The 27,860-nt window shown below is 39.3% G+C and overlaps 2 protein-coding genes and 1 non-coding gene across 3 annotated transcripts; 2 read left to right on the forward strand and 1 right to left on the reverse strand.

Moving 5' to 3' along the window:
- Positions 1-3,412: 3,412 nt before the first annotated feature.
- cd248b (CD248 molecule, endosialin b) lies at positions 3,413-7,576 on the forward strand. The gene is made up of 2 exons (XM_014985909.2): positions 3,413-4,263; positions 5,661-7,576. Exons 1-2 carry the CDS (start codon positions 3,843-3,845, stop codon positions 7,373-7,375), a joined length of 2,136 nt encoding a protein of 711 aa, XP_014841395.2. The 5' UTR covers positions 3,413-3,842; the 3' UTR covers positions 7,376-7,576.
- A 6,419-nt stretch (positions 7,577-13,995) lies between these two features.
- On the reverse strand, positions 13,996-14,077 carry trnas-gcu (transfer RNA serine (anticodon GCU)). Its single transcript has one exon. It is a non-coding gene; the product is annotated as a tRNA-Ser (tRNA).
- A 230-nt stretch (positions 14,078-14,307) lies between these two features.
- Positions 14,308-27,663, forward strand: dpp3 (dipeptidyl-peptidase 3). The gene is made up of 19 exons (XM_014985905.2): positions 14,308-14,392; positions 16,052-16,212; positions 16,375-16,519; positions 16,611-16,700; positions 16,825-16,962; positions 17,317-17,391; positions 17,934-18,024; positions 18,189-18,319; positions 18,659-18,789; positions 19,086-19,144; positions 23,700-23,894; positions 23,986-24,098; positions 24,188-24,280; positions 24,385-24,447; positions 24,532-24,656; positions 25,054-25,174; positions 25,392-25,571; positions 26,759-26,966; positions 27,131-27,663. Exons 2-19 carry the CDS (start codon positions 16,088-16,090, stop codon positions 27,271-27,273), a joined length of 2,226 nt encoding a protein of 741 aa, XP_014841391.1. The 5' UTR covers positions 14,308-14,392; positions 16,052-16,087; the 3' UTR covers positions 27,274-27,663.
- Positions 27,664-27,860: the final 197 nt, after the last annotated feature.

Consider the following 27,860-nt stretch of genomic DNA (forward strand, 5'->3'; position numbering starts at 1 on the left):
CTTTCTCCCTGACCTGTCTGGTGTGTTTTTTGGACTTCATGATGGTTTTGCTCCCCCATATTCTCTTAGCAAACCTCTGAGGCGTCACAGAGCAGTTGGACTTGAACCGAGATCAGATTAAACACACATGGACTACAGTTCGTCACCATCAGGCAACTTCTGAAGGCAACTGGCTGCTCTTAGAGAAAAGGGGGATGAATACTTCCACACCATCATTTTCAGTTTTTATTTGTGAAAAAAGTTTTGAATGATGTATAAAATTTTCAAAATAACATTCAATCGCATGATGATTGCATGCAAACATCTGGCCAGAATGATAACTTTCTGGTCAAACATTTACTATTCGATTTACCTAACTTGGTGCTAAGTGTTCAGAGATGAATGCTCAATAAGGAATAGTTATGTCACTGTTAAATTAATTAAATGCAAAGGACTAATAGCTTCCAGTGTGCAGCTCAGCTGCAGAAAAGCTGTGAAATAATCAGAGCAAGTGGCAAAAGATAAAAAGTCAAGGGCTGACTTAAATGGCGGCAGATATAAAATAAAGAGGTCTGTATGTTCCATTAGAGATCTTTAGGTTGGCGGATAGAGACTTGGGCGCACTGTGTCTAGATTAATAGGAACAAAGGGATTTGGGAGAGTATGGCTATGGAAAGGAGAGGTTTTGTCTGCTCTATCAATTATGCTTCTGGTATGTTTCTGGGGGTGTTTCTGTCTGAGAAAGAGGAGGAGCCAAAAACAGGCTGACTTATGAATTCAGCAGGCAAAGAGTGAAGGTTTGGGGGTAAAACACTGATATTCTGGAAGAGGACAACAGCAGCCTGATTAAGACTATCAGAGTACAGATGTTGAGAAGGAGCTGGAAGGAGAAAAGGGACACATTGGATTAAAAAAGTTGAAAGAAGGTGGTGATGATAAGGTCTGATGGCAGTCCAAGAGAAACAGAGACAAGTTAAAAGACGTGGGCAAGAAGACCAAAAGGCTCTTGAGGTTCTCCAGGATGCAGAGGTTTTATGTTCTCCCTCTAGCTACAGTGGTTGTTACATAATGGGAAAAGACTGCCGAATAATAACACTGTGTATGTTGTGTCTGCCAGAACCAACACACCACATCCAGCCAGCTCATCTGCACAGAGAGAACACAGGCGTCCAAGTTCAGCTGTGGTTAATAACTGCTCCGACTGCACTTTATGCATTACTTTTCCACCCTATCGTCTTTTGTTACAAGGCTGAGCGAGTGACTTCGTGCTGTCAGTTTGTAATTCGCATGACACATCTGTTGCTATCAGAACTATTGGGTCAAACTGGCATTAAGTCGCCCCAATTATTGTTGTGGCTGAGTCACATTTTCCGAAAAGAGAAAAGAAAGATCTTTTATGGAGTCTTTCTTTTTTTTTTCACTGAGTTTGCTTGCTAATTTTACAAATCCCTTTAACCTTTTCGTTTTGTAACATTGTGAAACCTTATTTATATGTTAGTGGGATTTTATGATAGACCGAAACAAGGTAATCACGGACTGGAAAATGACAAAGGACAGTATAAAATTAAGGATAAAAATAAAAATCTGAAAATGTGGCATGAGTTGTACTCATCACCAGAAAGAAGTGGAGCGGTTCACAGCATGGTGATGTTCTAAAACAATACCCTAGACTTTGAACATCTAAACAAGCACCTTGGAAAGGCAAAGAGCAGAGCACAACAGCCAACAGGCTGGTCAGCAGGGCGGTACTGTGTGCAGTTTAGTGAGAAAAAGCCCACTTTTTATGTCAATCAAGTCCTGAATGGCTGTTTTTTTTTAAGAGTGCAGTTTGTGTTTGTAGTGACATGCAGCCCAGCTGCCTGAAAATACCGAAAATAAGTTGTAAATACTTTATTATTATAAGGACCACAAAATATCATGATATTTTGTGGTCCACTAGAGTAGCTCACTCTAGTGGGATTGTTGTACAGTTTCTCACCAGCTGGGCAGAGCTGATTCAAAAATGGATGAAGCGAAATACAAGATAATAGATGAAAATCTGTGAGTCTGCAAAAGACTTGGGTCTGGGTGGAGGCTCATCTTCCAACAGGAAAATAAGAAACCTCCAACCAAAGCTGCAATGGAATGACTAAAATCGTAGCTCTCCATCTAATCTGTCTGTGTTGGAGCAGTTTTGCAAATAATTAGTATTATTTTTAGCCTCTGTATGCGCAAAGCTAGTGGAGAAATGCCACAAAAAAAGCTTTAAAAGCTGCAGCTGTGGCAAGTTGTGGTTCTACAAAGTGCTGACTCAAATTGGGTGAATAAAATGACTGGCAACCTTTTATGAATTTTGTTTGTAAAAAGAAAAAAAAAACAACTAAATATGCACGATATTTTGTTGATCTAGAACACTGAATCCTAATAAAAGACACTGCTGTTGGTGGTTGGAACAAGTTTGCTTTTGCTGGGCACTGCTAACTTTAACATGCAGCTTCCAGCTCCCTTCAAGGCTCAGCTCCACGGCTATTGGTTTCATTTAATATTTTCCAGCTTTACTCTTCACTCAGGCAGAAGAAAAAATAAAGAGATTCGAGTTTTCTTTGGAAAAATGCAAATCCACTGTTTGACTTCCCACAATGTTGTTGATGGTGTTGAAGAGTGTGGCGTCAGCGGAGGTGCACCCCACAGGTCACCCCTGCTCCCTAGTCATGGAGAGGTCAAGCTGATGCACATCTGGCATTTCCTGTTTCCTCTCTTCCATTTGCCCCCAAGTTATACTCACACACACACGCGCACATGCACTGAGGAACGTATATTAACATCTGTGCCTCTGTGGAGTTAATTTTTACCAGCATGAGAATGAAGTCACCCACACAGTGTGCACATTTCAACAGGTATTCCTGCTCCATAATGTTTCCATTGAGCAGTAAAAACTTCCAGCTGTCATGGACCAAAAGAGAGAGAAAGAGAGAGAGAGAGAGAGAGAGAAAGAAAGAGGAGGAGTGAGAAAAAGTTTATGAAGGGAATATAAAGAAATTAAGGCAAAATCAGTAAAGAAAAAGTAAGAGGGGAAGATGATCAAAAGTCTGGATAACAAGAAAGAAAAGCAACAGAATGTCTTTATCTGCTGAAGCTGACTGACACTTTTTAACATGCTCTGATGTTTCACAGCAAAAACTCTTTATGTTTGTGTTTATGTGTGTGCATATAGGACAGAGCGTCATCATATGGTTTTCATAGCTTCCTGAGGGCTTTCAATTCTCCAGCTACCCCATTCACCCCCAGCTTCCCAACACACACATCATCCTCTCCAGTGTTCTTTTAGACACTCACACATTTTACCAGCCCCCTCTTCCAAAAGCACACAATTGCCCTCAATAATTTTCCTCTACGTAGCCTTCCACCCCCACCTCGGTCCTCCCCAAGTCTGTCTCTCTGTCTGATGCTCAGTCTGAAAGTCAGCCTTGCAGAGGCAGGAGCCGGGATCAGATATAGCACAGGGTTTCTGCTCCGGATATTTACTGAGTTCATATATGGAACAATTCATCCTTCCTTCTGGAGCCTGGATAACTGGACTGTATTTTCAATTTTGCAGGATTTAATTGGAGTTTATGCAGGGATTTGTTCATATTTAAAAAAAATAATTCTTTAAATTGTCAGCAGTCCTGGCAGCTTGAATGAAAGTTTGTCTGGTTTACACTGGAGGGGTCTTTCTCCGGTCGAGATCATTTACAGATGCCTATTCTGATTTGAGAAAAAAATCTAAACTTTGGCTCAGTTTTAGAGGTTGATAAACAATTTTTTCCATTGTTAGGGTATTTATGTTAAAGAGTTGCTAAAATATACATGTTAGGTTATATCCCACCGTTGCATTATTGACAATGGTAAATATCAAAAGGAGTAGTAGCAGCTGCAGCAGCATGACTCTCCTGTATATCGTCTGGCTGCTGACAGTTTGTGTGGCTCCTGGGAGCCAGGGCCAGAGAATGAAGGAGCCTGATGGGGAGCAACAAGTAGCTGAAGCCCAGCTGGGTGAGAAGGACGCCATCTGCAACCAGGAGGGATGCTATGCCGTCTTCTTGCAGAAGAAGAACTTCAGGGAAGCTAGACAGTCCTGCCTAGATCAAGGAGGGACCCTGGTGACGATGTACACTAGTGAAGCGGCGGGTGTGGTCCACAACCTGCTGTCAGCAACTGTTGTGCATGGATCCAGGGCCAGGCTTCGTCTCTGGATCGGGCTGCACCGACCTCCACGCCAGTGTTCAGCCACAAAACCACTCAGAGGATTCATCTGGGTCACAGGCAAAGTTTCACCTTTTTGACTTTTGAAATTCACAAATTTTGGTTAATTTTTTATCAGTCATTTTGTTTAATGGATAGCTACAGAGAAACACTGATTGGCACATAAAATGTTCACGTTTTTCTAGAGGTTTGACCTGCTGATTCCTAGTTTGACCAAATCCAGTTTATTCTTTCTGGAGACAGTGACACATAAAGGAGGAAACTGCAATGCAAGTTTTTTGCTAGAGGTAGTAGTTTTGATTCCAATATTATCCCAATTTACGCAAATAAGCATACATCTCTAACCTTTTGTTGGTTTTAATCAAAAAGCTGACTAGAACCAGTCGTTTTAGTCTCCTGCAGTTTTACCTTAGTAATAGCCATGGGTAGCACCATAGTCTATGCTCCTCACAGTACATACAGTGAAAACACATTTGGCATATCATTAAAAGGACTTTAAATACTTTTAAAACTTTTGCATGCCTTGCTACTGGTAAGCAGCCTAGTGGTAATTAACCAATTTGCCACACCCCATCCTGTCAGAAATTGAGTGAAGTCAGTTGGCTGAGCTTTGGGCTCCTTGTATGGTTAATCCATTATCTTCTTTTATTTCTCAGACAGAATGGGTGCAACTTGGAGATTTTCACTCTTTTTGACCCCATTGTTACTCACCCAGTCTGATTTAGTCATTATACACACTGACAGAAAACAGATGTGTCTCTCCTGGTAGAGAAGGGCATCCAGTTTTTAAGAGTTGTACAATCTGTTTGATTGTAATTTGGAGTAAACAACTCCAACTTACTCATGTCAGCGCCTCGCCATGCAGACTTTTCTGGTTTTAATAATGCAAAATGACACATGATGACTGAAAATGACTCACCCAAATGAGAGTATTTATGTTTTAAATACACCACTATATACAGATGCACTGTTTAAAGAGCATCTGTTTAAATCCTGCTGAGTTAATCAATTTCTCCCAATTTGTTAAGAGAAACAGATTCTATCTCCCTAAATGGAAATAAGGAGACAAAAAAGCCCTGATCCCACATAAATAATTACGCTTTAAACTTCACTTATTTTTTTATATGGGTGACATCTAGTGGTAAAAAAATATATGACTCTCACTTTTGCAGAATATGTCCCACATCAATAACACCAATGGGACCAAAGAGTGCAGGAATATTATTTTAAAATGCTGTTGGATTAATTTGCTGGAAAATTAAAAGCCAGACAAAGGTTATGTTGGCAATTTTCTCAAGGTGACTTAATGTTTTGATGCTGTCAACCCAAAATCTGCCATAGAGCCTGAAAAGAAAGAAATGGGTAACAAAAAAAGTAACAGAAAATTACAACTCTAGCAGGCTAGATCCAAAGTAAGGTTGAAAACTAACTAGGGGTTTGTCCTTCTCTTCTAGCAGGAAATCAGGAAGGTCAGTTCTCCAACTGGATCCGTAAAGAAATGCCCAACACTTGTGCAGTACCTCGCTGTGTGGCCATGACTGTGCATACGTCTGACGGTGCAGGAGAGAGCGGCGACAACTTCCGTTGGGCTGAAGGTCCCTGTGTCATAAAACTGGATGGATTTATTTGCCAGTACACCTACAGCATGATGTGTTCACCCCTGAAGGATGAGGGTGGAGGTCCCGCTGTCTATGAAACCCCATTTCATTTCAAAAGTACCCAGTTGACCCATGTGCCTTATGGGTCTGTAGCTGACATGCCATGTCCTACAGACGGCTCAAATCCAGATGCACCTTCCAGGGAATCAGTGCTGTGTATCAAAAGAGATGATGGCACAGTGGGTTGGTCTAAAGATGCCCCTCTTTGCTCTTCCGGTGCACCCAGAAAAACCCAGGACTGGTGTAGCGGTGAGCATGAATGTGAGCAGCACTGCCAGAACAGGGATGAGGATTATTACTGCTACTGCTCTGAGGGCTACATTTTAGATGAAGATGGCTATAGCTGCAAGCTGGACCCTCTGAGCCAAACTGAACCTCCAGAGCTATCAGATTCTGCTTTTGCCACAGACAAGACTCCAGTCAATCGGATCTGTGTGGATATGGGTTGCGAATATGACTGCTCAATAACATCTCGGAGCGTTCGCTGCACCTGCCCCCCAGGTTACCAAATTGGTCCAGATGGACACAAGTGTTTGGATGTGGATGAATGCCAACAGCAGCCATGTCCGCAACTCTGTGTCAACACTCCAGGCACATTTCACTGCACCTGTTACCCAGGGTACCAGCCAGACAACACAGACGAATGTGTGGACATAGACGAGTGCCTGGATGAGGGCACCTGTGAAGGGACTTGTCAGAACACTGAGGGTTCCTTCAACTGTCTGTGCAACCCTGGCTTTACATCAAACAGTGAAGGAGAATGCATAGATTTGAATGAATGCATGGAGTACTCACCTTGCGACCAGCAGTGTATTAACTTTGTTGGAGGGTACCAGTGTAGCTGTAATCTTGGCTTTGAACTGAAGAAAGACGGACTTACCTGCCAACCTTCAACTTATGACGGAGAATATTCCACTCTGAACCCTGACCCCAGTATTTACGATGATCAGGATACTCCCTGGTCCACTCTTGATCCCTATTTCAAAGCTGATGTCAACTTTAACGTCAACTGGCTGACAGATACCCCTCAGGGACTCACCCCTGACATGGCTCATCAGTCAGATAACCACCTAAACCAATGGGATCACTTATCACCAAAGCAATACCAGACAGCCCCATCCCCAACCCAGAAGATGAGATCAGGCAACAACATTGAAGATGATGCTCACACAGGAGGTGGCAACTCCAATGACCGGGAAGTAATTGAAACTGCAAAGAAGCCCACTAGTGGGACTGAGGAGGCTGAGACACCTAAGATAGACAGTACAGGTGAAACCAACAGTACAGCAGCGGTTAAAGACGGATCTGATGATGTGAAACGCAAGCACGACAAGAGCTGGCTTCTGGTGGCTCTTCTTGTCCCTCTGTGCGTGTTCCTGGTAGTGATGTTGGCTTTGGGAATCGTCTACTGTACCAGCTGTGCAGTAGACAAGAGCCTCAGCTTTGCAGACTGCTATCGCTGGGTGCTCCCTGCAACACCCCCAGAGAGAAGGGAAAGCAAAACCCATGCTTGAACTCTCTCATTAACAAAACAACAAAAAAAATTTTTTTTACATGTTTGTTAACATTATTCTGGTTTCTGGTGACAAATTTGCTCATTAAGTGTACAATCTGGATTTCATACCAAGGACTGATTTCATACTTTCTGCTGCACAGCCTTTGTAAATAGCTGACTGTCATTTTCACAAATTCAATAAAAAAAACAAACAAACTGATTCAACACAGTGTGGTCTTTAAAATAAAAATGATAATGTCCAACCACTTGGCATTACTCTCTTGTTAAATTTATTGACTGTAAATCTGAAAATTTGGAGTCAAGTTTGAAAATGGTCTAAAAAAAGTGGACTTCTAGCATAGTAAATCACATGGTTCTGCAGTGAATATTTAAATCATTATTATTGTGGCGAACAAGAAGGGTTGCTGCTGCTGTGAGGAGCTGATGAGCAGTAATTGGGTTCACCTTTGTGGGAGGGGATAAAAGGGAACAGGAGTGGAGACAAGAGAGACTAATTGTTTGTTGTGATGTTTACCTGGGCACCAGGTGTGAGGGTGCCAGTGACTAGCACTGCTGGCGGTGAAGACAGCTGTTCCTATGTCAGGAGGAGAGGCCTGGCCTTGGATGTCAGCTCTCAGTTGTTGCCAGTTTGAGTCCCTCTTAAAACATTTTAGATCCTCTAACATAAATAAAGCTTTACCTTTTTGATAAAAGTAAACAACTCTTGCTAATTAACCTCTGCCACAAACGACATTACATTATGTTTGCAATGGACAGTTATTCTCAGAAAAGTTTGGAAAATATTTACACAGGAAATTGACAGGAGGTGTCACAGAACAAATAAAACTATTTTTATTTGTTCTGTAAAATAGGCTGACAGAAACAATTGAAAGTCAAGTAAATGGTCTTAACTGTAATGTTCTTGCTTTTCACATCACTCCACTGCCCATCTGTAGGAAGATCACCCATTGCCTCCTTCCTTTAACATTTAAGTAAGCATCTGATTCACTGTAAATAACCAGCCAATGCTAAAGCAACTGCTTTAAGAATAATAAAGGAACAATTTCACGATCTCCTATTGCAATTTGAAACTTTTTTTAAGGTATTAGAAGTCTGCTTTAGTCTTGCCTGATGTCAACACGGTAGTAACCGAACAGGAACCCGAATATCTTGATTGAAACTGTGAATTTCGTTTGGTCTTCAAATGCAGCATTATGTAGAGCAGCGTGGTCGAAGAGAACCTACATCACGTCAATGCACCTTATGAAAAGCGGCTAAGAAATCCGTTAGTATTTTTATTTTTAATTGAACGTTTTTGAGTTCACTCAAGAAAACTTGACGCATTTGTAGGTTTAACAGAATCTTTTTGTTTTGCGTTGTTGGTCATTTAGCTAGCTAGCAAACGGGCTGCATGTAGCAGGCACGTGGCACAGATGACACGCGCAGGGATAAACTACAACTTGGAGCACAGAGATCCACAAAGACGATGATGCTCTGTGGTGAGACCAGTTGTGAATCGTCTCATGCTATGAGAAATGTCAAGCCTCACTTTAGTCTTCCATGGCCGAAACCACTCAAGCACCAGAGGCACATCTGTTTAAATAAAATACAATAAATAAAACACAAATGAGTAAATTCTACAGCATTTAATTTTCCTGATGACTCACAGACGATGGTATTAATGTGTTACACAAAATATAACTGCTACACAGATCATAATACCTTGATGAAAAAATTTTTTAGATTGGGTTTTCAATAAAGTGATCTTAAAATGTTTTAAACTTTAAACTGTAAACAAATGCTACAATTGTCATGACTCCCTCAAGTCGAAGGGTAATAAAACAGCAAAAGTAAATGTAATATTTATTGTTACATAAATAAGGGGATTTCCTGTTATCTTCATCCATTTGTTGTCAATCCGATAACATTCGACCCGAATTCAAACACCACTTCAGGTGGACAAACCCGCGTAAACCACTACAATTGTTCACTGCAAACTTATAATGCGCTTGAATCACTGCAGAATGATTAAATGCAATCCAAACTCAAGATCACACACAGGATTGGGTTTGAGATATTTACGATTAACAGCAACATGGAATGTGTGTATTTCAGGGAAGTGACCCAAAGACACAGGACATACAAACCCAAAGATGCAGGACATACAAACCCAAAGACGCAGGACATACAAACACTAAACAAATGGAAAATTGTTAGCCCGCCCTCACGAAGACTAACGATCCAAAGCTGGGCGGACTAACACAAATAAAGAAAATCAAACTAAAGGACAGCAGGAAGCAGTGATAGAACTGTAAAAACAAAAATACAAAAATTACTAAATACTTATGAAATCACTTTAATTACATCAATCTAAAACAAATTAAAAACTCTGCACACCTGCATTGCATGAACCAGCACTCCAAGTCAAATTTGAAGGATCTAGTGTAGCCCTACCAAATAAAAAAACAATATAAAAAACATACAATCCAATCTAATTAAACAGACAAAGGTATAAAGCCTACCGGTGGCGTCGAACAACCACACACCCAGGAAACGCTACCACTGGAACATCACTAACAGTGTGGCTCTGTATAAAAACACCACATCAGCTCTTACTGTATTATAAAAGGGACTGATTTAAAACGGTTTGCCTCCAGACCTACCACAGCCAGCAAACAATGGAAAGCGTGGGCCCAACACACACCTGTTCACACAGGAAATTGACACTGTCGCCACCACCCTTCCAGCTTCCCTTTTATGGGAGCTCAGGCTGTAATTAGGCTGTGACACCTTGTGGTGCCACCTGTTACACAATGAACTGCAACAAAGTCTGAAGATCACAAACCTGATTCACTACAGCAGTCTCTGTCAACATAGAGAATTTGTGGCTCTGGTTCCCCATTATTGTGGAAGCCCATGACAATCCTCGGGCACAGTTCCTCCAACCCTGCTCCTTCACCTGTGGTCAGCAGCACACAGTTCAGAACTTGGCCATACTTATTGGTGATGTTTGTCATCCATGTAGCTGTTTCAGAAATTCCACCAGCAAGTTTTTTGGTGATCTGTTTGGCTAAAAACAAACAAACAAACAAAAAAAAAACAATTATAATCTGATTATAATTTGGAAATAAGAGGTGTTTTACTATACCTTTCTGGTTGAGTCAAGCTTTAAAATTCTGACGTATGGTGATGTGATGACACCCTTCATCTTGGACAAGTGACGAAGTATTTCGTTGGCATGCACAGTCTCAAATCACTGTGCAAGAGGAAGGGGGATAAACTGGTGGATTCTGATAGACCACCGCATGGCTCCTAGCTAAGGCGCTCTTCTTTTTATAAAGCTCACAGTCAAACAGATAATTGATGCTGCGTTTTGCCCACTCATCACTGTGCAGTTCTTCTAATGCTTGCTGCACATAACTCGAGCTACTTCCAACAGTTTGTGGTTTCAGGAAAGTCACATACTTTTTGCCCAGAGCCAGTTGCGTAGTGAGAACTGATTTAGCACCTTAGTGCTCCATGGTCAAAGAGGAATCATGCATTTACTGCATCGTGGATAATCTCCCCCAATCAAATAACACCTTGAATCCAGATCTATGACTTCTCTGACCTTTTTGTAGATCCCAGAGTGATGCATCTTGGTGTTGCACTGATGACACTTTAGTGAAATACCCCACATTCGCATAGGTGCCCATAGAAACATCTGCTGCCTGAAGTAGACCAGGGGATCTGGAAGGGGAGTCATTAACTTTGGTGGACTGGGTGGATGTAACCAGTTTTGGGAGAACTGTTGTTTAAACTGGTCAGTAGGGTTGTAAAGGCACTGTGCAATCCATTCCTGGTCTGCTGGCTTGATGACCCGCAAAAACTGCTTGGGAAGAAAGCTTACCCAGTTCACCTCTGGAGGCCTAAGGTGGACAATAGGAGAAGAAGCAACCAAAGGAATTGGCTAGGGTGTTGTGCTGGTGCAAGGCACTCTTGTGGCTGAAGTGCTGGTTTCCTGGGAGGTGTTGCTGGTTTATGGGGAGATGCTGCTGGTATCCCATGTTGTGATTTTAATGCTAGTAGTCGGTCTGGCAGAGATGGTGATGTTTGGCGTGGTGGATCATGACCTTCTTCAATATGACGAAGCAGCCGAACTGCACCCTTGACCCTTTTCCCACAATACTCAAGTCAGATAAATGTTCAGAGAAAAGTTTGACTGACTGACATGGTGGGAGATTGGCAGCTCCCTGAACTTGAGCTCCTCTGCGCTCTGTTTCAGCTGGAACTGTGTCTACATTTGAACTGTTCTGTGTGGCTGGATCTGCTGCAGCTTCAACTACGCTTGAGCTCCTTTGCATGGCAGGATTAACTGTTTTTATGGTAACAAAATCATAAAAAAAAAAACTTATGTGAAACACTTAAAACTTTCTACAGTCATCGGTATGAAACATAGCCTTTTTATCATCCATTGTATACAATAAAAAAAAGAAATTACTTACCGTTTGATAACCGCAGTTGCAGGGGATTTTTTCTCCCAAATATGTTGGTTGTCCAGACTTTTTGATTGAAGACAGGAATCAGTGGACATGGGTCTGTCTGCTGGATGACAGACTTCCATCTTCTGACTCCAGGTGGTAAACCTGAACTTCTCCTGAGCATACAGCTGCATAACACCAGCCCAATAAGGATGTCAAAGATGGTTTTCCTGTCTTCATCATCCTTAAAAAACTGTACAAATCACTGCAGATGTCAGAATAATATTTCAAGCAACAGTAGCTCTTTAACTGAATGATAGACACAGATAAAATGTGAGAAACATAAATCACTAAAGAGCAAAGACTGGAAGCAGTGTTCCTGGTAGTTTGGATACCACGAAACAGTGGTAATGGCAATATATAAAAATTAAAGAATATTTACAAATAGCACTGAGAAAAGTGTATATTCTCAGCTTCTGAAATGCAGCAAGGCTCCTATTAGGTTTGCAAGGTACCCGTTAGATTTCCTTTCTCCTCCTGCTCTTCCATTCACTCTCAATTTCCCAATCTCTCCCTTTGTCTTCCTCTACCTAATCTGTATATCTTTCTGAAGAATGTATTTTTTCAGAATGACTCCGTCTTTGGCTAGCATCTCCATGAACTCTTGGCAAAGGAGGTTCATGTTTGTCTTCACGGTAAGCACGACCTTGATGGTAAGAACAGTGAACCTATTTCTGGTATCAGTCCATATATCGTTCATGGAGAATACCCTCTCTCTATTGGTGCATTACTTCCAGGTAAGGTAAGCACAAGACAACAGACACTAATCTAGTGTGTGGGATACCATTTTCTTTAAAGTGGTTAAACAACAATGGTCTTGTTGGTGCAACTTTTATTTGTTCTGCAAAATAGGCTGATAGAAACAAGTAAAAGTCAAGTAATGTAATGTTGACTGTAATATTCTGGCTTTTCATATCACTCCTCACTTTTATTGGTTATTTATTTATTTATTTTTTTTTTTTGTAGGAAGATTGCCCATTGCCTCCTTCCTTTAACATTTAAGTAAGCATCTGATTCACTTTAAATACCCAGCCAATGCTAAAGCAACTGCTAGTTAGCTTTAGTATCATACCATTTGAGACTTGTTTGAAGATATTAGAAGTCTGCTTAAGTCTTCCCTGACGTCAACGAGGTAGTAACCGAACAGGAATCCGGATATCTTGATTGAAACTGTGAATTTCGTTTGGTCCTCAAATGCAGCATTATGTAGAGCAGCGGTCCTGGTTGAAGAGAACTGTCCTCACGGTGGTGCACGTTATGAAACGAGGTTAAGAAATAAGTAAGTGTATATTTATGTATTTTTATTTTTAATTGAACGGTTTAGAGTTCACTTGAGAAAACAAGACGCGTTTGTAGGTTTAACAGAATATTTTTGCTTTGCGTTGTTGGTCATTAAGCTAGCTAGCAAACGGGCTGCATGTAGCAGGCACGTGGCATAAATGAAACGTCTTAGAATGAACTAAAGTTGCAAATGGCTAAAAAGTGTAATTAAAAATGACTGCAAAATTAACGAGTTATTATGTGCTAGTGGGAATGCTACACCAAAATTTGGACACAGGCTTGGAGTCCCTCATTAAAGGTTAAAACAAAATTTATAGTCGTCATGAAAGTTTTCTCATTGCGTAGTTTCAAACATTTGTGAAGTGGACCATACAAATTCTTTCTGCCATGTCATGCCATGTCAATCAAAATGAGTGAAAAAAACAAAACAAAAAAACTTGCGAACAAGTTATGTTGAGCTTAAGAAATTCTCTTAAGCTGCCAGTCAGTTTCTTAATTTCACAAAGTGATTATACCTGACTTTTGCGGTAAATTACCTTCTTTTTCTACAAAACTCATTTGTTCAGAGGAGAAGCAGCTCAAGTTATGAATGGTGGCGAGCATTGAGTTAATGATATTGGTGGGCATATCTAAATATTGTAATCTCCGTTTTTGATGAGGAGTGTTGATTGTTTAGCAACTTTCTCTATAAACATTGCTTTTTAGTGCATGCATTTCTTGATCTGACACGTCATAAACGTGAGATTGATCAAAAATGTTGGTATGATCAGTTTCCCCTTATGAGAGTGGGAAAAAATATGGATCTAAATTTCATGATATCAAGAAAAGATACATATTTCGACGAGGATGGGATTCGAACCCACGCGTGCAGAGCACAATGGATTAGCAGTCCATCGCCTTAACCACTCGGCCACCTCGTCATATAAATATGTGTGATGTCATTCATTAATAACAGCGTATGTCAAAAGTTGTACATTTTTATTTGTTTCCTTGTGTGTAGATGAATGGCTAATGAGAAGCTACATGCTGATGATTGTCTGATCGATTTTGTAGTACTACGTTAGGAATCCTACAATTTTAAACGTGCCTACCTTCTAATTGGTTAAAAATGCAAGTCAACTACAAAATACGACCTTTTTATTGGTTGAGAGGCGGGACTAGCGCTGAATGAGCACAGGAAGTGAACAGCGTGAGACTGCACTTTGACGTTCGAGGGAGACGTTAACAGTTTTGAGGTAATGGATTTTTCCATTTCATCTGGACCTTTTTAATTAAGTATTCATTAGAAGACAAACGAGTATGTGATTATTTTCATACATGATTAAAAGCCGTGATGTGGGGTGTTCTAGTTGGAGTTGTATCAGTGTGTTTGTACTCTACAGACTGCAGGATTTAGCCGCTAGGAGCTAACGTTCACATTATTAACTCTCGCCTTTACTCAGCCTGTACTTTAAAAAGACTTACAAGATCTGCTGGTGGTTAAAAGAGTGGGTAATCACTGTGATTATCGAAACTGAAAACAATTTTTCCAGACTGGTTCCTGTTAAACCTGTCTCATGTCCCATGTCTCAACAGCTGCTTTATGTGGTTGATGCAATAAATCTGCCTTTGTTTGTGTGCGTGCTTCTCAATCCTCATAAAGTGGCCTAAAATGTCTATTGTAGAAAAAAGCTGCAGAAACTTTTAATTGTGAATTACTACAAAAATAAATTTAGCAGCAGCTCAAGATCCTAGCTGAATCTCGACTTAGATGAAATCTCACATCTTATTGCATAAATAACTTCTTACACATTAAGGAAATCAGCCCCCAGATTTATGAGTTAATTTATGGAAACAAAATATCTTTTGCTGCTTTCTCAAGTAAAACTGTATGAAATTAAACACTGAAAATATCCATGTGGCAAGCTCTTTCACTTTTCATGTCCAGTCAGATTGGTTTCAAGCCAAACATGACTGCAATGTAAGACATTTTATTAAGTAACAGTAAACTTACTTAATGGTACATACAGAACTCATCTTAATATTGTGATTCAACTAAATCCGACTATATATGTTGGATTTTATCTTATCAAGTTAGGTTGCAAAATAAAAAGCCTCAGTTTTAGTTTGTTAGAAGAAATCTTTTTAAAGTTATGTCAACGAAGTTTGTACGTTCAACTGTATTTTTTACAGAGACTCTATTAAATCTGTCTTTGTCTTATTCCTGATTCATTTCTTTCATTTTTGGAATGTTTTTTGTTATGTTTTGCAACTACAATACACACTTAATTCTCGTAGTAGGGATATTTTTGCTTAGCGAATGAATGCATTTTTCATAAGTTTATGGACGGTTTATGATGTTTTAACACACTTACCTCAAACTTTGTCAATATGGATTAAGCAACACCATAATCTGCAGCTCTTGGCTTTTGTGGATAGTACTAACTTATTCACCTAAATTTGTGAGGATACAGTAAATACACAACTATTCTCATAAAAGCAACATTAAAGTTTTACCAGATCAGATCTGCTGAACATGGCAGAAAATTTAAAAAATATATCCCTTTCACATGTGATTAGGAAACTGCTTTTGTTACAGAAAGGCTGTGCTGCAGTATCTTCTGCCTGATGATATCAGTTTAAAAGTATAAATACCTAACAATGCTCTTTTTATAAGCGATTGGGTGGGACAGTTTAATAGTAAAATAATCCAAGTGTATTCAGATTAAATTCATCCCTAACGTATTCTTGAGTTGTGATTATAGAGGATATTAAAAAACACATGCATAGGGATGTACATGCAAAGAAATGCATTGTGAGGCACATTGTAGGACCTAGATATGCTTTAAATCTTCTACAACATGTGGGTCGTTTAACACGGATCATGTCAGTTTTTTTTTATTTCTTTCATGCAGTACCTTTTCAGCGTTATTGACTTACTCAGAACAAAGATGGTGGACTCTCAGTACTACCTCCCAAATGACATTGGGATCTCGGCGCTAGACTGCCGTGAGGCCTTTCGTTTGCTGTCACCTCAGGAGAAGATGTACGCCCACTACCTGTCACGGGCCGCTTGGTGAGTTACACACCTCCAGTCAGGAAATATTTATAAAATATTAATCAGTCAAAGGGGACTGCTTCTGAAGCGCAATGTTTGGGAACTGAAAGTTAAGGGAACTGAAAGTTGTAGCCTCAGTTCTTTTTTTTTAAATTTTTTTTATTTTATATTTTGTCTTAGGTATGGTGGTCTGGTGGTGCTGCTGCAGACCTCTCCAGAGTCTGCAAACATCTTTGTCCTGCTGCAGAGGATTTTTAGGAAGCAGACTCCGGATCAGCTGGAGCAGGTCGCTAAAGCAGCTGGTGTCAGCTCTGAGGATTACCAGGTACATAATCATATATTTCAGAGTTGTTTACAGTGCAGTCATTACAAAACGTGTTCTTTTTATGAAGCAGTTTTCTGCTTGTTGTCTGTAGGCCTTCTTGGTGTATGCTGCTGGTGTATATGCAAACATGGGCAACTACAAGTCTTTTGGAGACACCAAATTCATTCCAAATCTACCAAAGGTAAACCACAGATAAAACAAAATGTTCATTGTAAATGTTGTTAATCTGCTTCATATCACTTTAAAAGAAGCTTGTGACTTTAGTGCATACCTGAGCTGTGCACATGTGTTAAATGTTTATCCAGGACAAGCTGGAGGCTCTGGTGAGGGCCAGCCAAGCGTTTCAGGAGAATCCCACTGAGATGGAGGCTCTGTGGGGCAGCAGCTCATGCCTCATTTACTCCCTGGAAGACAGACAGAAACAACTTGGGCTGGGCGATAAGGTGGGACCTGATATAATACATATTCATTCCATTTTCTGAGGTGATATTATTTTATATGGTATAAACTGAGCAGATTTCACAACTGTTAGTATGTTTTAAGCTGCACTCTATTGATTAACTCTAGCTGCCTTTGTTACTATGTTTGAAATGTATTTCCCTTACAAGAAGTGACATATTTAAGTCGCATGTAAAAATGTTCTTTATTTTGTAAAGATTATTGTTGCTTTGCTTTCTGTTTTCATAGTTATTCTTTTTGCTGTTGCAAAACACAGCTGGGGAACTATGATGTTCTGTAAATGGATGACCCTAAAGTACATGATTTTTTTTTTTTCCTTTGTTTTTTTTTGTTTTCAGGGAATTACCACTTATTTCTCAGGAAACTGCTGTCTGGAGGATGCGGAGCTGGCTCAAAGATTTCTGGACTCAAGAGTGAGTAAACCAGTTTCAAGACCATTCTGCTGTTTTTCTGAAATTGTGTTCTAGACTGATTTTTATTTTTAGTCTTGGACTTTTCACATCTATACCAGAGAGATTTTGTGAAAATCTGACCTACAGATACAAATTTATATAGATTTTGAAAAATAGAAAATTTTCTACTTTGTTAAATGAAAAACTAAAATGTGTTATAATCAACAAGAACAGTAAAATTACCTGGAATATGGGTCAGAGGTAAATAAAGTGAAGTTAAAAAAATGTTTGTACATCTCATTCACTCCTTTACAAGACAAATTGTTGCATTTTTTAAATGTATGTACACACTGATAATGCAATAGTCACTGTTTTGGAACATAGGGGGATTTTTTTCGACAAATATCTCTTGCTCAAAAGTCGTTCACGGTTCAATCATGTACAGTTACAACAGGCTGCAAATATCTCTTTTCTGTCTTTTCCTATGATATCGATTATGTGGATTAATTGATGTAGATAATATTCACTTCTTTATGTTATCGTTTATTCTTGTCTGTTTCCAGAAACTCTCTGCTTACAACACACGTCTGTTCAAGAGGGAAAATGGAGGAAAACCCTGCTATGAGGTTCGCTTGGCTTCAGCTGTTCAAAAAGGTCAGAACTGGTGAAAAATAACTCTTTTAATAAATATTACCATCAATCAGACTGTCGACCTGCAATCTGACATTATAGTTAGTAATACAAATTGGATGAAATATAGTGAATGACATAAGTGAAATGAAGAGGTTGAACATTAAATGCCCTTCATTATTTGACAGACTGTGCAGTGGATGGGGAGGCTGGGTCGTCCTGCGGCAGCTTCACCTTTGAGGACAAAGAGTTCATTGTTAAGAGGGGAGACTACAGTCCTCTCATGGAAAAAGTCTGCCATTATCTCCAAGAAGCCCAGGTGAGATGAGAAGAAACGGTGGGACACAATTTCACTGCTTTTCTTTTCTTTTTTTGGGTCTTTTGCAGCAATAAAAACAAAATCGTTTTAGATGTAGGAATTTAGATTAGATAGATTTAGTTTATAAATACAGTTCAAATTTTACTCAAACATATTGATGATGAAGGGCTTATGAAAAGCCAAATCATAAGCGGCCTTAGCATCAATGTTGTTTTAGGATTTAAAGAACTGATGGATCAGAGTCCAAGTCGGTGAACGTTTCCAATTTAAACATGCAGAGAAGTTGTGTTTTTCCTTTCAACTTTATTCATTCTGCTTTTATGTATTAATGTTAAACAGGCGTATGCTGCTAATGACAACCAGAAGAAGATGCTGGAAGAGTACCGGCGCAGTTTTGAATTTGGTTCTATTGAAGCCCACAAAGAAGGCTCCCGGTTTTGGATCAAGGACAAAGGGCCGATTGTTGAGAGGTGAAATGCAGCACTGCTTCAGTAGTCACAACCTAACCTTCCTACAAATTATACCACATGTTTTAGATTAAATTTGTATTATCTGTAACCTCCAAGTTGTGTACAAATAACTATGACGGTTTTTACTTTCGTTAAGATTTACCTCCTCATAAATCTTGTTTAAACAGTTCTGTTTTTTTTTAATGGCCGTTCACTTCAAACATCGACCTTTGCTCTGTCTACAGTCAGTGCTACTTTATTGATCTCTTAAACTTTTATCCCTCTCCTTTGCTGCTTTTTTTCTTTCACTTTCTCAGCTATATAGGTTTCATAGAGAGCTACAGAGACCCTTTTGGCTCCCGAGGAGAGTTTGAAGGTAACTGAAAAGATGACAGAGATACTGCAGAATAAATAGACAATCAAAAAGCAAATCAGCACAGTTTTAAAACACCTTGAAGGCTGTTTTCTGCTGCTTACTGATTTAGCTGTGCTATCTTACAGCAAGTAAAAATGCCACACACCATGAAGAGCTTATTCTGATTGGTGGGGGAATTTTATAGTAGCAGGAAGCCTGCTATCATCCTAAACAAACAAACAATAAACGTCCGACTGCAGAGGAAGCTCAGTCACCTTATAATCCACTGATGCAATCTCTTTGTGACGGTTTGTGTTGTTTTTAGAGTTTATTAAACTATTAATTAGGGCTGGACGACATGGCTGGAAAATTTATCACAATATAAGCGTTTCATATTAGTCGATTATTGATAATTAAGTATCTTAAATACTGCCAAACTGGTAGCGTGACCTTTCCTGTTTGATCCACAGTTTTCACTCCACAACGTTGTTTTTTTTATTTTTAAGCAGTTATGAAGCATGGTGGCAAAACTTTTTAAACTGTTGCTGCAAGCTACTCAGCAAGCTGTTGCTAGGTAACCACGTTAATTAATAGGTTGTTGCTAGGTTACCAAAGAGTGAGTGAGTAAATTCATGCCTTTCCTCTGCCTAAATTACCCAGAATGCTGTCCGGTTCTGGATCAGAGTGGAGTGAAATTATTGAATATAAGACCTATCATCTATTGTTATTGATCAGGTGTTTATTGATTTATTGTCCAGCCTATTAACCTAAAAAAGGTTTATGTTTTAAATATTTTCCCATGTCATAAGAGAACTGCCATTTTATATTCTCCAGCAGGTTATTGTCAAAACTGTATTGGTCATATTTGCTAATTACTGGCTGTCAATTGAGAATAAAACTTGTAGAAATTAGAAAACATTGAAACAATAAGTTAGGCAGACCTTAGAGCAGGGGTGTCAAACTCAATTTCACCGAGGGCCACTTCAGCATATTGGCCACCCTCAACGGGCCACATTGACAGTGAAAAATCAGGAGTGCATCCCTGCTAAAACACACCCCAGACAGAAGGCTGACTTCCCTCATTCAGTTCTGTAGAGGCTTATAATGAGTCAATGGTCCAGGTGTGTTAGAGAAGGAATGCATCTAAAGTTGCAGATGGTAGCTCTGGAAAACTAGACTTGGGCACCTCTAGCATAAATGTATAAAAATACAATGTTAAAAATAAATTAACCACCTCATATTGTTAAATAACTGATTTTATGTATTGAAGTTTTAAATATTACATTTGAGTTTCCATGGATGTAAAATCACTGCTCAGTTTAAAAATTACAATATTTAAATCAGTGTTTAAAGGTGAGCAAACAAATAATAAAAACAAGTCACATGGGCAGACATTATAGACTTTATGCAAAGATTTAGTCTCAGAGGCAACTGAAATCACTTAATTAAAAAAATCCTTTCTGAATATCATCTCATGGTCTCTGAACTAAATGCGTCTTTCTGACCGGGAGCTGACAGCGTGTTGAAGAGTTATGGACCGGACGCTTTGGAGCGTCTGGTTAGGAAGCACTTTACAAACCTTTGGTTGAAATGTAGTTTGTAGTCAATTCGTGCTCAAAACCTATTTTAAGTCAATCATCGGCCTATAAAATGCTGGGGGGCCACATGTGGCCTGCGGGCCTTGAGCATTACGCCATAGAACTGCCAATTGGTAATTGAAGTAAAGTAGCTTTGATTTCAAAGAAGCCTACATTGAAGTCGATTGGCAAATGAACCATCACCAAAGAGGAAGGCTCTTGTTGTCTCACTGCACCCCAAGAGATGCATAACCTACAAAAACTGTTTCTGTCTGGTTTCGAACCAGAGACCTTTTGCGTGTAAAGCAAACATGATAACCTCTACACTACAGGAACTGAACTTCTCCGCTTTGTTTCAGTTTGAGGTTCCAAAGTTGATGATGTGAGATGCAACGCATGAAAATTTCAGCTGAGGTTTGCACTCAGATGCCTGGATTCTGAGTACAGACCATGACACCACAGAACCCTAGTTGGTCTTCAGTAAACACCTGTGATGAATAGAACATGCAAAATCTGTTTCTGTCTGGTTTCGAACCAGAAACCTTTTGCGTGTAAAGCCAACGTGATGACCACTACACTACAGAAACTCATGCTCTTTGGAGTGTTCCTGGTAGATGATCCAAATTTTGTTAGAGACTAATGTCAACGATGGGCATGGAACAATGTCAAATACTTCTACCACAGATCCTCTCAGAGAGTAACTTGGTGAACAAACTGTCAGACTTATAATTGTGCCCAATTTCACATTACAGTCCATAAACTAAGCCTGGGATCCAAAAAATGTATTAAAGATATCATTAGCAGAGACAAATGGTTCTACAGAGAATTGGTTAAATGGCTAAAAAATAAAATCAATACTTACAAATAAAAGATGGTTCAAAAATAAAATTAAGACATTAAATAAAAAAATATCTCTGAAATACAATCACTTGAAAATTAAAAATGGTTCAAAAATAAAATCAACACTTCAAAATACAATCTCTGGAAAATAAAATATTATGTATGTTGTTTTGAAAAACATTGGAATATAAGCACTTTTATCAAATCTCCATTGTGGTAAGATCATGTAAGTTCTTCTTAAATCCATGGAAACTCAACAGTTTGTAAGGTAGGTGAGGTAGCTCAGCAGGTTAGAGCACCATGCTGGTAATGCTGAGGTTGTTGGTTCAAATCCCATATGGGGCAATTTATGTGCAAGGTCTTTCAGACAATCAACACTTCAAAATAAATAAGGGTTCAAAAATAACATCAACACTTTACAATTAAAAAAATGGTTCAAAAATAAAATCAACACTTTACAATTAAAATAAGGGTTCAAAAATAAAATCAACACTTCAAAATAAATAAGGGTTCAAAAATAACATCAACACTTTACAATTAAAAAAATGGTTCAAAAATAAAATCAACACTTTACAATTAAAATAAGGGTTCAAAAATAAAATCAACACTTCAAAAGAAATAAGGTTTCAATAATAACATCAACACTTTACAATTAAAAAAATTGTTCAAAAATAAAATCAACATTTTACAATTAAAAAAAAAAGGTTCAAAAATAAAATCAACAGTTCAAAATGTATAATGGTAACTGTTTCTTTCTGTTCAGTCCATAAACTAGGCCTGGGATCAAAAAATGTATTGAAGATGTCATTAGCAGAGACAGAGGCTTGGCTAAAAAATAAAATCAATACTTACAAATAAAAAATGGTTAGGAAGCGCATTATAAACCTTTGGTTGAAATTCAAGTCTCCATTACAGATCAGAGAAAACTAAAGAGAATGCAACGTTGTGTTAATCCATTTGAGGAGCCAGCAGTTTATCTTGAGGAAATAAATGACCATGCAAAAGTTAATTAGACTGTAACATGCGCAGTCCGCAGCTCAACCACTGCGGACGAGGCTCCGCCGCTGCGAAGACTTAGAAACCGCTGGGAGAAACTCATCCAGCGGATTTAACAAATGGAGCCTTCTTGGTGCACGTTACCCAGGAGAGCGGAGGTCTGGAGGAGCTGCAGACGTAACATCTGTCTGTTTCGGAGAAGCGAAACCACGCAAAATAAATAAATAAATAAATAATCCTGGTAAAAGCGCACACCGGACCGCACAGGGTAAAACACTCACACAGTTGATCTGTTTGGATCAGACAGATCCAACTGACTGATGAATTAGCGCAGATTTTTCTGCAGATGGGAACCAGGAGGAAGTGCGTTCAGACCCCAGCGGGTGAAGTGATGCTAATTTAAGTGAAGTCGCTTAATTTAATTTATTAAAAGTTATTTGGGCAACAGTCAGTGGTTTTTGTCACTACGAGAAAAATGTAGATGCATTTATCTGCTTAATCTGTGATGGGATCTGGATTCACGGTGAATATTAACTAAACCGCATAAAATGCGACTAAATAGTCGATGTTAATATGATTGTAATTTCACGGATAAAATAGTACAGGACCGATTTTTTTTTATGTTGTCAGTCAAGATAACATCTAGCGCGACCTGCCGCCCTGACACCAACTCACACACATCTTCATTCACAGTCTTGTAAATCGATTTTTCTTTTCTTGGACGTTTTGATGTTAGCTTGTCGATGTCTCAGTTTTATTCGCTGGGAAAATCAATAAGCAGCTTGAGGTGACTCTGCTGCTCTCTAGTGGCGAGAAGCCGTAATGTTGGCTGGTAACAATCGGAATGCTTTATGGGAGATGTAGTTTGTAGTCAATTCGTGCTCAAAACCTATTTTAAGTCAATGTTGGCCTATAAAATGCTGTGGGGGCCACATAAAATGACATGGCGGGCCACATGTGGCCCACGGGCCTTGTGTTTGACACATGTGCTTTAGAGGGACTAACTTTTTAACGCTCATAAATCTCCCCTGGCTTTGGATTGATTTATTTGTTGGTCTTATGCTTTGTGGACCTAATAGAAAGCCAAAAGACTCTGGATGTGTGTGAAATATTTACAGTTTAAACAAATGTGTGTGCTTTTCTAACTTTGACCGTGTTTGTAGGATTTGTGGCCGTTGTGAACAAGGCGATGAGCGAGCGTTTTGCCAGGCTGGTGAGCTCAGCAGAAGTCCTGCTTCCTGAGCTGCCCTGGCCCCAGCAGTTTGAGAAGGACACCTTCCTTAAACCCGACTTCACTTCCCTGGATGTTCTCACGTTTGCCGGCAGTGGAATTCCAGCCGGGATTAACATCCCAAACTGTAAGTGCACAGAGTCCAACTTATTCTGGGTTCTGTTTGCCAGATTAAAAAAAAAAACATTAAACCTATCTGTTTGTTTTTCTGCATAAAGATGATGACATCAGGCAATCGGAAGGCTTTAAAAACGTGTCTCTTGGGAATGTGCTGGCGGTGGCCTACGCCACACAGAAGGAAAAACTCACATTCCTTGAAGAGAAGGACAAGGTAGCAGCCTCCTCATGCTCTCACACAGTGTCTCCTTATGGATGACCATAAGTGTCTGATTGCATGCTACATGCTGTTTTCTACCTCAGGATTTGTTCATCAAATGGAAGGGTCCATCCTTTGAGGTGCAGGTTGGTCTCCATGAGCTCCTGGGTCATGGAAGTGGCAAGCTGTTTGTCCAGGTCAGCTAAACTGTTTATTTTACCCTCAGATTATTCCTCTCTAATTGTTTTAATGAGAAAAATTAATGTGTAAGCAATGAAAATTTGTTGACCTGTTTCCTAAGGATGACCGTGGGAAGTTCAACTTCGACCAGAGTAACGTGGTTAACCCAGAGACAGGGGAAAAGGTGAGCTTTGACTGTGCAGTTATCATTCATTACTCACTCTATGTTCTGGGCTTTAAACACTAAAGATGCCTCACTACCTTGCAGGTGTCCAGTTGGTATCGGGGCAGCGAGACGTGGGACAGTAAATTCTCCACGATTGCGTCTTCCTATGAAGAATGCAGAGCTGAATGTGTTGGCCTCTATCTGTGCCTGAACAAGCAAGTGCTGAGGTATGCTTTGTACTGTTGTATTACCATTTTATATTAAATATACCTTATATGTATCTATTGAAAATATTGAACTGTGAAATTTTTCAGTGTTTTGTGCCTCTGTTACACCACAGATCCAGCTGTAGATGGAAAAGAAACAAAAAAAAAACTCTAAAAGTTGCATATTTAGTCATCTTTTTTTTGTTGTTGTTGTTGTAAGGGTATTTTTCTGATGAAAAGAAGTTATATCTTTATCTGTACCCTTAAGATCAGCTTTATTTTGGTTCATCTCCATCTATGGCTGAAAGAACCCGGTATGTAAAAAGTTACGTGTGTGTGTGTGTGTGTGGGGGGGGGGTGTGTGTGTGTGTGTGTGTGTGTGTGGGGGGGGGTGTGTGTGTGTGTGTGTGTGTCCCAGTATTTTTGGCCATGAGGCTCAGGAGGCTGAGGATGTGGTGTACATCAACTGGCTGAGCATGGTCAGAGCTGGGCTGCTGGGTCTGGAGTTCTACACGCCTGAGAGCAAGAGCTGGAGACAGGTAATCCATCCACCTGAGGCGTAGCTGGACTTTCAGTCACACAGATATCTGGTGTTTACATGAAAAGTCATCTTACACACCATTTACCACGGCTTTCCCATCATTAGTTTGCAGTGGCTGTGATGCTTTACACTTTGTTTATGTGAAGTTGGACTGTGTGCTTACATCACTGTCAGAAGAGGGGTCCAGTCGGTTACTTTGTGTCTGTCTGCGTCAGGCTCACATGCAGGCCCGCTTCGTGATCCTGCGTGTGCTGCTGGAGGCAGGGGAAGGTCTGGTGGGCTTGGAGGAGGTGGAGGGGCAGGACGGCAAACCCGACGCACGGATCACTCTGGACCGGAGCAAGATCAGCACCGTGGGCAAGGACGCCATCCACAGGTTCCTCTGTAAACTGCAGGTACATCCAGTTCATGGGAAATGCACAGCAGCTTGATTATACACTGTTTATCATTCATTTTTTTATAAGTTTGTAGGAAATTAACGAGCAAATTCATCAGTTGGAGTGTGCGAATAACTAATTACATCTGAACTTCTTGATATTTTATAAAATTATAAACACAAAGAAGAGAGTGTTTATTTTGGATTATATGTTATAGAAATATAATATAAAATTATTGTTTTTGGAATATAAACACCTGAAAAATGAGGCATTTTAAAACAATACATTGTTGCTGTGGTTGTGAGTTTTGGGTCTTTGTGCAGCTTCTGAGTAGAACTTATTTGTAGACAAAGAAGGTTTTTCATCTTCAATGCAAAATGTAAATATTCTTTGGCTTAATTACTGCTGTGACTATGTTGTTCTTTTACCAAATGGCTTTTTTAATCTATAAACTATTTAACAATCAATTACTAAACCAGTTGTCAATTATGTTTAACAATTGATTAATCCAATTAATTGTTCCAGTCCTAAGGTGTTCTAATGTTGGAATATCATTTTAAAACCTCATGCTCCTTTAATCTTCTCCATATCTTTCTCCCTGGCCTATATGGTGTTTTTTTTTGTTTTTTTTACTAATGTTCTTCAAAACATTCAACAGTTGATTTGTTTTGACAATAAATTATATGTTGACATATTTCCTATTTATGTGCCTTCTGAAGGGAATTTGTTATGATTTATTTTATTTTTGGACTGTGGGAGTAAAAGAATACAAATGCAGATTATTTACAAAAAAATTGGAGAACAAAGTATCATTTTTGTCACTTAACAGTTATGTGCCACTGGTTTATCACTTAAAATCCCACCAAAACACATTGAAGTTTGTGATGTGTAATGTGACTAAACATGTAAAGGTTTATGGGGTAGTAGTACTTTTCCAAGGCTGTGTCTTTTGTGTTTGCATTTTTAACAGGTTTAGTTTTTCCTGTATGCATCATTATTTAGAAAAGTGCATAAATTCTTAAAATGTTCAAATTAATGTGCAAAAGTACTAAAGTCTGTGAAGTTTGTCTGACTTTTACATATATTGTCTTAGCTAAACTACAAGCATATGATTTCTCAAGTACTGCTGTTGATCATTTCTGCTTTAATTGTCCTGTTGAAATCTAAAGCCAACGAATGTCTAATCTGATCCCACTTATTTTCAGGTGTTTAAGTCAACCGCTGATGTGGAAGGAGGCAGAGCTCTCTACGAAGGTTACTCCACTGTCAGCGACACCGGCGCTCACAACTTCCTGCGTCTGCGTGAGACCGTGCTGCTTCGCAAAGAAGCTCGCAAAATGTTTGTTCAGGCAAACACCAGGATCAGTGGCAATAAGCTGGAGTTTGGTGACAGACACATGAATCAGACAGGAGGTAAATGAAATGGCTACCAGAAGCTAAAAATGGATTATTACAACCAGTGTTATAAAGACAAACATAAAATTTAAGTTGTGAATAAATTATGGTTGTAGTGCTGCCAAATCCTGGTAATTATTATTTTCTGCTGTTCAACTTGTGTCGCTCTGTGCTGCTTCCAGGGGAGAACGTGGAGCTGGTGGAATATGAAAGCAGTGCTGCAGGTCTGATTCGCTCCTTCACCGAGCGCTTCCAAGACGACGCGGAGCAGCTGGAAGCCGTCCTTTTGGATCTGAACAAAACTGACGCCTGTTACTGGTGTTGATGAATCATTGGCTCCACAGGTTTAAAAATAACTATGGAAGTCTGTTTTTATGTCCTGAGAAGGTCTAAATGAGGCAGTGAAAAGAAAATTCTTAAAATCAATAAGCCATAAGATGTGCACAAGTTGCTGTTTTGTTCACATTATGTTGGATTGTTGAAATGTGCTTGTTCAAATTTAGGCGAGTATAAGTGAACTGATTTGTAATGCAACAGATCTCTTTGTAAAAGCCACTTGGAACACATTTTGTAATAAGAAGTATTAGAAAAAATGGAACCTGGAAATGAAATAGATTCTTACATGAAGTTTTTTTCTGTCATGACATTTGTCATTCTGTACCTAAACTGATTTTGACGGTTAATTTGTGGCTAAAAATAAAATAAATCTGTTTGACTTTTTTGTTTATTTTTACAAGTTTTAGAAAAGTTCAAAGGTAGGTAATCCTAGTCTGCAAGTTTCACAATAATAAAACATTTTTTTAGTCCAGTCATAACGTTAATTAGAAACAAATGACTAAGCACAAAAATGTACATTTGGGTTTTTTATGTCTTTGTGTTTATATTTTAAAATCGTTGTGAACCAAACAAAAA

Source organism: Poecilia mexicana, unplaced genomic scaffold (genome assembly GCF_051168715.1).
Source record: "Poecilia mexicana isolate PSO_F unplaced genomic scaffold, ASM5116871v1 scaffold_14, whole genome shotgun sequence".
Taxonomy (NCBI): domain Eukaryota; kingdom Metazoa; phylum Chordata; class Actinopteri; order Cyprinodontiformes; family Poeciliidae; genus Poecilia; species Poecilia mexicana.